The 9566-nt window shown below is 30.2% G+C and overlaps 1 protein-coding gene across 3 annotated transcripts; it reads right to left on the bottom strand.

The window, feature by feature from the left end:
* Positions 1-615: 615 nt before the first annotated feature.
* Positions 616-8759, bottom strand: LOC146998206 (uncharacterized). 3 transcript variants are annotated; one of them, XM_085813620.1, is made up of 5 exons: positions 8271-8408; positions 7339-7499; positions 6252-6394; positions 6048-6161; positions 616-5385 (listed from the first exon to the last, which is right to left on the bottom strand). In XM_085813620.1, exons 4-5 carry the CDS (start codon positions 6069-6071, stop codon positions 3916-3918), a joined length of 1494 nt encoding a protein of 497 aa, XP_085669746.1. In that variant the 5' UTR covers positions 6072-6161; positions 6252-6394; positions 7339-7499; positions 8271-8408; the 3' UTR covers positions 616-3915. The 3 variants fall into 3 exon arrangements, with proteins under 3 accessions (XP_085669746.1, XP_085669744.1, XP_085669745.1); XM_085813618.1 differs by lacking the exon at positions 7339-7499 and having other exon boundaries at positions 8271-8749; XM_085813619.1 differs by lacking the exons at positions 6048-6161; positions 7339-7499 and having other exon boundaries at positions 8271-8759.
* Positions 8760-9566: the final 807 nt, after the last annotated feature.

The raw sequence follows: 9566 nt of genomic DNA, 5'->3' as shown, positions 1-9566 counted from the left end.
CATGGCTCTCTTTGTACAGGATCTCTGTGGCTGTTACTGGAAGCCTAGAGTATGTTCAAGCAGTAGTAAATAGGCTTCCTTATTCTCTGTTTATTTAGTGTGTGATATATTTGTTTGTGTGTGTTTATTTGATAGTGTGTCTGTATAAATACTTTTGTCTGCCATTGGAAATAAAAATATATGCATTACAAATCCGAGTTATTAAGTATATTAAGGCTGTTTACATTTTTCATTCCAAAACATATATTCAATTAAAATACATTATGCAATTTGTGTTCATCTACATTTGTTAATGTTTAATTAATGCCAACAGAAACATGTTCGCATAAATTCCTCTACGTAATTTAAAAATGAGGTTGTTTAAGAAGGCCATTTTTTATCCATTCATTTATTGAAATATTTGCATTACTTCTTATATATTAAAATTTACATATATTATGTACTTTTTCCGTAGACAATCCAAGAATATTCTATATGTTAAAATGTATGGTATATGCAATAATTCCCCCCCCCCAAAAAAAAAGAAAAAGAAAAAAAACTTATCCTCTATTTGTGATCTTATTATCTGATTGTGTCTTCTTCAAAATACACAAATAATCTGATGGAATGAAAATATTTTGGTCATTAAAACTTTTTAATCACTGCTCTTTACATCTACATTTCTTTTTTCACATAATCTGAAGTTTTCGAGTAGTCTGAAGGTTTTCAAACTGTGTTTCACAGAAATTTTAGATACCATGCAACTCCTCTAGGGCATCTGTAAGTCAAAATTTAAAACAATTTTTAATATCACTGGACATCAAAATGAAATACTTGAAATAATCTTTGCAATTCTCTTATTATTGTTAAAAAATATTAAGCAGATTTTTGTTTATGATTAAATTTATAATGAAATAATGAATTTCTTTTTACTTTCTGCATAAAATGCACAAATTTTATATTTCAATTCTTTAACATTTATTTTTCTGAGGATAGAAATTCTTCTATAGAAAAAATTACGATTTTAGAAGTTTTTCTGAATTTAAAGATTTGAAGACAACCCTGTTATAAGGGTTTACGATTATAATGTGAATGACCCAAATAATTGTAAATGGCCTATGGCCATACTTAATACACATATTATTTAAATTGACATGCTTTACCTGTAATGTACATTTGTGACTTATGTTATAATTTAAGTGCACCAGTTTACTCACACTTATCTGTATTGTATGTATGTATTATATGCATCTCTAGACTCAGGTTAAAGCTAGCTCGTTTCCCCTTTCTCAGCTTTCCCAGATGACATTTTTGGGTCTTTACTGGAACTCGACGCACACTTTATTTCGGCTAGAATAACCACTTATCTCACTCTTCTTTTATTCAAAAATTATAACTTACTAATTTGGGGAAAAAATTATATTTTATGTTAGTTACTCATGACAACATTCGAAACAACCTACATGTTCGACAAGGGGTAGGGGTCTAGGAAAGCCACAACTTTTTCAATGAACTGGATGAATAAATGCAGCCCTGCCTTTTGTTGTGTTTTATGCATTTATAAATTTCTACCTGACTGTTTATTCTTTAATTCTATATAACACAATTAATCGATGCTTGTTTCTTGTACGGAATTTTAACATTAATTCTACATAATAACATGAGTAATCTTTTTTTTTAAATTGTATTTTAGTATTATTAAAAAACACTTTGGCACTATGAACTGAGAATATCTGTCAATCTGTCTTCTACGTTAATTTACAATAATATAAATGTGAATATCTGAATGGAGTTATATTGAAAGATCTACTGGATGCTATGATTCCATGATGGTCAATCCACCACATTGGAAATATTAAATCAAACAATAAGTACAGGAAAAGATTCAGCAAGACAATATATCCTCTTTTGAATGAATACATTTAACTGTAGTTATTCCATATGATGTATTATACAACACCCCAAAATCATGGAAAATAACTTTCTAAACCGAGTTTACAGTGTAAAAAAAGTAGTGGAAAAATGTTGTAGTCATGTAACTGGGCTATCTAACATAAAAATTACAGCATATTACACCAGTGTTCTTACCTTTACTGCATATTACAACCAAATAACTACAATTAGATATGAGAAAGAACAGGCAGTGTCAGTACAACCAAGAGTAAAACTTTTACAGAGTTGCTAATTTGAAAACAAGTGAACCTGTAAAACTAACCCTGCATACTGGTTTGCTTTAGATGCATTTGGTAACCAATATGCCGTAAGTCTTTACCAGATTCAGTTTTGAGTGCATTAAATACTATATTGCTCATATGTCTTGATCGTGACAATCAATGCAGCTGCAGCATTATTGAATAGAAATAAGTTATATGACTCTCAAATAAGTGTTTGTAAAGTTGTTCAGGAAATAAATATTACTAAATAATAACATGTATTATGTTTATTGAATTGTACAAAACTTATATGTTATACTTTGAATTATCGTCAATTTTAATTGTCTGAAATCTGGTATTTGATAGTACAGTCAAAAGTCGTTAATCCGGACTCGTCGGGACTTCGGCGATTCCGGATTATCGATTTTTCCGGATTATAGATCATCAGTTTAAATATCGTAAGATGGCATGCAGAAATTCTAAAATTAAAAATATGAAACCGTAATTTATGAAATAAAGAACAATTATGATCTAAAGGGTATCAAAATTTGCAAAAAGAAAAAGCTTAATATTTATTTGTTTACTTTATTAAACATTTCTTTCAATGTAAGTTGTTTAAGTTTTGCTTCGTTTCATGTGATAATACTTTCTCTTTAATTCTATTAAACAGACATAATTTCTTGTTCAGTTACAAAGTTCCGCCGTTCAAGTCCTATAATTGCTGTGTCAAGAACACCGACTAATTTGTCAATCGAAATTTTTTTGTTTTCAATAACCTCTGTCACTTTTCTTCGCTATCGGAAGCGAATTATAATGACGAGGAACTTGCTTTAAATCATATCAAAGACGGAGCATATCGAGATGAAATACTACATTTGGTAAGGAATTATAAGCCAAATAAAAACATCTGCACTGAAGATAAGGATAGTGTTGACAAATCAACTTCCAATTCATTACGCGCCCGCCGCCGAGCAGCGTGAAATTGATAAACAGATTTCGGATTTCAAAACATACTTTCGCTTTAGATCCTTTACATATTAACAAATATATATCGGAAATTCTATTTGATATAATCGAAAGTTTAAACTTACTTTTATAAAATTGCTCTTACAGTCTGCAAAAAATAATAAGCCGGATGCAATTCGAAAATTAAGGAACAACGCAATCATCAACATTAACTGAAATAGATAATTATTTAGCTTACACGTCCATTATACATAAAATGCGCACGCGAAAACGTATTCTGCACTTGCGCACACTCATATGCGCAGTTGTAAATGGTTTCTTTATGTATATCCACCTTTATTCCAACTCTGGTATTTCTACGGCGATGGAGGTTTAGTTGACCATACTTCTTGACAATTCTTTTACTTTTTTTTAGTTTTTCAATTTGAAGCGGTAGACCAGTATTTTCATCTCGCATAACTGTTTTTGAAGCAGACTCGAAAATCTCCTTCAAAGAGTTGGCTACATTGTGTAAATTTTCGCTATCTAAATTCCAAAGGAGTGACCGAATTGACCTGCAATTTGCATCGCACTCATTGATCAAATTTCTTTTTTTACTCAACGTTGCTTCTTCAGATATGGTGGGTAAATTATCTGATGTTCCACCTAAAGGAGTTTCAGTTGATGAATATTTTCGTTTTCTGGTGCCTGAAATACTTCTTGAGACTAAATCTTTATCAACTTTGAAAATAGGTGTTGAAAATAGCCATTCTGCAGTACATTCCAAACTCCAGGCTGGAAACTTCATGCCAGCAAACACAATATGCTTGCACAGCAGTCAGTTTCTTCTGAAATCTAAGCATGTGCATTGACACAGTTGTTTCTGTTCATCAAACATGACAAAATAAACTGCATCATGCTTAGTTTCAGAAGAAACTTTAAAGAAGCCATGTGAAATTTTTTTTATACTACCCACATAAACTTCAGCAGCTCTTAATTTTGTTTTTATGTGATCAATTAACCATTTTGGCTTATTGATTAAATAATTTGGTACATGTTCATTGTATAATCTGGCCTGCGAAAGCATACTCACATTTTTTCTGACGTAAATTCTATATCTTTCTGGCAGAAATTTTTCAACCAAGATCTTAATTATTTCAGACAGCATACAGTTTTTATATCCCTGAAGATATCTATATTTTAGTTCCTCATTTAAGCGTTCAACACCATTGTTCGAGTTTATGAATAAGTCATTTGGTTTGTAAGCCAAAGCCCATCTCTCAATTTCCTTGAACCATGTTAATTCAAAATAATCTTTCACAGCTTCATATTGGTTCCATGATTTTAATACCTCTATTGCTGCAACCATTTCATCTTGAGTTGGAGCATTTGCTATGGCACGTAATTTACACAAAAGCTCTTCTTTGGGAACCACTGCATTCTTTTTCTTAGCAGCCCATCTTGACCATGCCTGCTCTCGATGGAAACTACATATAAAAACCTTAATTCCTGTAAAGACATTTTCCAAACTTGTAATTTTTTCCATTGCAAAATCAACCATCCCATATTTTGGTCTAACGAGAGGCGACCAATTTTTAATAATTATAAGAGCTTCTTCTAATGCTTTGGCTGTTTCATTTTGTGTAATTATTATGCTCACTATTTGATAGTTCACATTTGTTTTGACAACTAAAAAATAAAGTGGGAGAGCATACTTACAGGTTCGATAGGTCGCGTCGAGAAGAACAAGATTAGAACCATATAAGACATATAAATTTTTCATTTCTTCACTTTGATATGCAAATAGCAGATTTAGTTTTGAATCTGTAAAGTCATTTGGCTCAGTACCATCATATGTATTTTCAGTACATGGTCTAAAAAAAACAGAACACTTGGAAGTATCCCAGCTATTTATTAACATTTCTGTATTTTCCTGGTCAATTTTACTAGTTCTAATATCGGATTTTGCTTGGCTTATTATTTTCCTTATTGCCTCCATTTCTGGATAAAATCGTCTGCGCGTTTTATCAGTTTCTTCCAATTCAGTTGAAACGTATACTTCTAATAGCTCTGCAATTACAGTGGCATTGCATTTTCCATTATTAACTTTAGAAGCTATGAAATGCTGCACTCTAGCATCTATAGGTTCTATTACTGCAGCCATGTTACCCATTAGATGATTTTGATGATCTTGGCTATTAGGTAAATTAAACATGAAAACTTCTTCACCAGCAATACTATCTTTATTGGCTAGTTTTTCCTTAATTTTCCGAGATATCATAATCTTTCTTTTTCGGGTTGGCACTACCTGTAATTTAAACATATTTATCACAGTAAAATTTAGAAATTCCAGCACAGTCATCTAAAACTAATTATTGATAAAGGTTCAATTTAAAAATTTTCTGTTCATAGCAAATTATTCAAAAAAAAAAAAAAAAAAAAAAAAAAAAAAAAAAAAAAAGAGAGGAGTCATTTCTTTTCTTTAAAAAATGCTGTAAAAAGGATCTTCCATTTTTATAACAATAGATCAAATTACTTCTTCAAAGAAACATAACCAATAAAACTTCACTTTGAACAACTTATTTCTATTTGTAGCAAATTGGTTAGAATATAATTAGCATAAAAAGCCTTTATTTCTGGCCTGAAAACATCATTTTATTTGTATGTCAATTACTGAATTATTTATTTAGGAAAATATTACTGTTAAAAACCCTCTTTTGGCAAAAAAAAAAAAAAAAAAACTATTTAGAAAAATATGTTGAATAAAGAGACACAAAAAATCATTTCTCTTTTTTACATTGTGACTCTAAAAATACCTTTTGTTTTTATGTCAAAAAGTATGTATACTTTATCATAGAATACCTTCAATACATCTTGCTCATACGTGACAGAATTATATTTTTTCCTTAAAAAAAAATTCTCTAAAATTACTAAGACCATCTTAGAACAAAAAGTTAAATAAACTTCTACCTTGAACTGAGGCATCCTGTACATTCGGGTAACATTAATTACAGCTGGACAATTAACTTTTTTAGTTGTCTGGTTCTTGGAATATGCTTTACCAAAAGCATGATCAGTTTGACACTAAAAGAAAAACACACACACACACATATATATATAATCCAAGAGGTGATATTTTTGTATAAATTTTTAAATATAACAATGTTATTTTACCTTTTCATTTTTTTCTTTAGCATAATTTTCCTTTTGACGTTTATTCAGATCTTTTCCTTGATGGCAAACATAGGTTTTTCGCCCAAAGTGGAAATAGGGAATATCATCTAACCAGTTTAATCGTAAATCTGGAGTTAGTTCAACTGGAAAGAAAATTTTGATTTAGATCACAATCTGATAAGCTTTGATTTTTAAAAGAAAGAAATTACAGATCTCTATAAACACATTATACATTTAACATTATACTTTGATTTTTAAAAGAAAGAAATTACAGATCTCTATAAACATATTATACATTTAACTGTCTCTATATATACTACATACTGTAGACACTGCTTAATGTATTGCAGCTGATGTCGTGTATATTGCTATTGAATTTCTAAGTTCTGCTCTTTCATATATGGAAACAAAAAATGCATCATTTGCTGTAATTTTATTTGCTCAATTTGGTTAATATAATCAAAATATTACACAATAAATTTCTTAAACTGAAGAACGAAAATGATTTTAATCAAACATTTAGAAAAAAGCGCAAAACAAAAAAAAAACTTAATTTCATACGAATTTTCAATAGCTATTGATTTGGAAGGGCTTCAGCACAGTTCCCTCTTCTTCAAAAGGGAGGTAAAAATTCCTGAAAACATCTTTGCCAAAATACACTTGCGTTTTTGCCCAATTTCAGATTTTACATTGGCAAAATCTCTTTAAACAAGGATGCCCTCCAAGTATTAAGATTATAGGTATAGAATTGGTCCAATAAATTTCAGAAACATTATGGACTACTCAAATGAACTTTTGCAATGAAGACTGTAAACAATTGATAAACAAACTTTTATTTTTCCTAATTAAAATGTTAAGAAAGTGGCTAGTTATATTTATAGTTAATTCAATTCCTATTTTAAAAGATACTTTTCTCATCATCTTATATTATCAAAAATGGGCAAATGTAATCACATTAAGCAGCACCTACTGCAAACATAGAGAGATATTAAAAGCATTAAACTATTATGTAAAAAAATTATGTCATTTTGTCTCATATTAAAATTATATATGCTAGGTAAAGTATAGAAAGAGCTAGCTGCCTTACGCAAAAGGGATGCCTTTGAGAAGGTCTAATGGGAAACTGTCTTGTATTCACTTATATATAAGGAGAACAGGAAAATTCCCATGCAGCTAATCCATTCAACAGTATTTGTACCTTGATCAAACATCCAGTATTCAGCTATCTTATCTGCTAGTCCATTGGTGCTAAGAGTCAAAATAGACAGTAATGTGATTTTACACACAAGATAAGTAGCATTCATTGACTAAAGAAATATATATATCACATCAATAAAGAAATATTTCAGAAAACTTTCCTGTTTTCTAAAATTCAATATCTTTATTATTATAACTTCCTGATATTTCAATGCATTATAATTTTACGGTGAACTATTACCTGAAAATAAAACAGAATATTTTTTGAATTGGTAGTGTTTATTATAAGGTTATTTTGAAACATGTTGTTAATGATAAAACTAAAGAATGGATTTTCTTTATAGACTATTAAATGATTATATTTCAAATCAACAGACTGCATTCATACACTAAAATGAGATGAAAAATATAGTAGTCATCGAGACAATTGTCGAGTTTCTCAAGAAACAACAATAAAAATTTTCAAATCTAACACGGTATATCTTGTTTAATGTTTAATATAGTACGGAATGTTTCGTGAAGCATCAGCTATTTAAAAAAAAAAAAACATGCAATATCTGACAATGAAACCAAATAAAAATCAAACATAACGCTATTACACGTTATGCAACAAAATTAATGAATATGAACGTCTATAAACCCTTTTTTCAACTTGGACCGAATCTCGCAACATCAACTAGATCTTACGCAATAAAATTAATACAAATTAGTGCTGATAAGTTCTTTGGAACAAAATGGCCAAATATCAACTAAACAACCAAAGAAAGCATTTACATTCTAGAGGATTTTTATTTACTCATTACATCTTCAAAAATTACTTACTCTCTTTATCGAATGACTTTCCATAGTAGTAAACATATTTTGTTACAGTTTCTACTTTGTGTCTGCGAAGTATTTCTTTAAATTCGCTCCAAGATTTCGCAAAATTCATTTTGCCTCTAAACACAAAGGTTCATACACGAGACGGACTTTGAAACTCGTAATCGATAAACCGGCCATTCCCCTATCGTTGACACCAGTCTTTCTATCGATGGGAAAAGGAGACTCTAGGCCATCCGAAAAAGCGGCGACCGCACTTGCGACATGAAGCTTTTCGAGAGTGTTTCCACTCTCGTGTTGTTAATACCACATGACCGTTGATCAAGGAAACATAGATGCTTTTCCAAATTCATGATATAACCCCTCCAAACTGATTCTGGCCCTTATTCGATACCAAAATTACTAAATTAAGTCCTTCAGTGTTTTTACGTTTTTTCACTTTGGAAGGCACTTTTCGTTAAATTAACATTTTGGCACTAAATTTACCTCTTTGCGGAACCCTCTAAGAGCCCCGTAATAGAACCCTTCCTTGGTCCTTGGGTCATTGTCCGAATAACCTCCCTTGCCACTTATGCGATGCGAGATGACCTTCGCGCCTCCCAACCATGGAGGTAGGAGGTAGGGAGGTAAATGTATATATTTTCTTTTTCTACAACACTTCAGAGTTCTAAGTATATGAAAACAACATATTTTTAAACAACATTTCATTCTGAAGGGAATTAAATGCTATACTTTTCACAGGACAGTTTTCTCAGAATGGTTTAATTTGAATGAAATATTTTCACAAGTTTTCGTTAAAAAATTAAGGTAATTCGATTTTATTCGGTTAAGGTACAAAAATCAAGATCAAAGTTTATTGTATTATTAATATTAAAATTATGCATTATTTCTTTTCTATTTATAGAGCTTCTTCCTAAAATACTTTCTTAAATATGACATGATTTTTTGGCTTCTGAGGCATCTTTTAAATCGAAAAATGTAAGTCCATTTATAATTAATGCTCTATTCGGTTCATTTTAAATTAGAGAATTATTAGGAATTAGCGAAATACTTTAAATAGTACTTGACTTTCTCTGAACATTTCTGAAAGGGAATAAAATAAGTTTTTTTTTTTTTAAAGTATTATTTAAAACTTGTAACTGAGTTATAAAATGTAAGGGGAATAATTTTTTTAATTATACTTATCAGATTTTTTTTTACCCTTCATTTCAACAATACATATTCCAAAACTCTTTATTACGTTCTTAAGTGCGCATCTCATAGCTTTGCTTTACAATACCTTTTAACAGATTGCTTTCC

This window comes from Stegodyphus dumicola, chromosome 3 (genome assembly GCF_044657685.1).
Source record: "Stegodyphus dumicola isolate Sdum_Otavi_A_Nest chromosome 3, ASM4465768v1".
NCBI lineage: Eukaryota > Metazoa > Arthropoda > Arachnida > Araneae > Eresidae > Stegodyphus > Stegodyphus dumicola.
Note: the sequence above shows the minus strand (reverse complement) of the source record. Positions and strands in the feature narration are given on the sequence as shown.

Excerpts from the sequence above, each read along its gene's own strand:
- LOC146998206 (XM_085813618.1), bottom strand. The coding sequence starts at position 8,379 with ATGAATTTTGCGAAATCTTGGAGCGAATTTAAAGAAATACTTCGCAGA. Across the intron at positions 6,395-8,270 it reads AAAGTCATTCGATAAAGAGA|TTGAACTAACTCCAGATTTA; the intron begins GTAAGTAATTTT and ends TTTTCTTTCCAG. Across the intron at positions 5,386-6,047 it reads ACAGGATGCCTCAGTTCAAG|GTAGTGCCAACCCGAAAAAG; the intron begins GTAGAAGTTTAT and ends TTTAAATTACAG.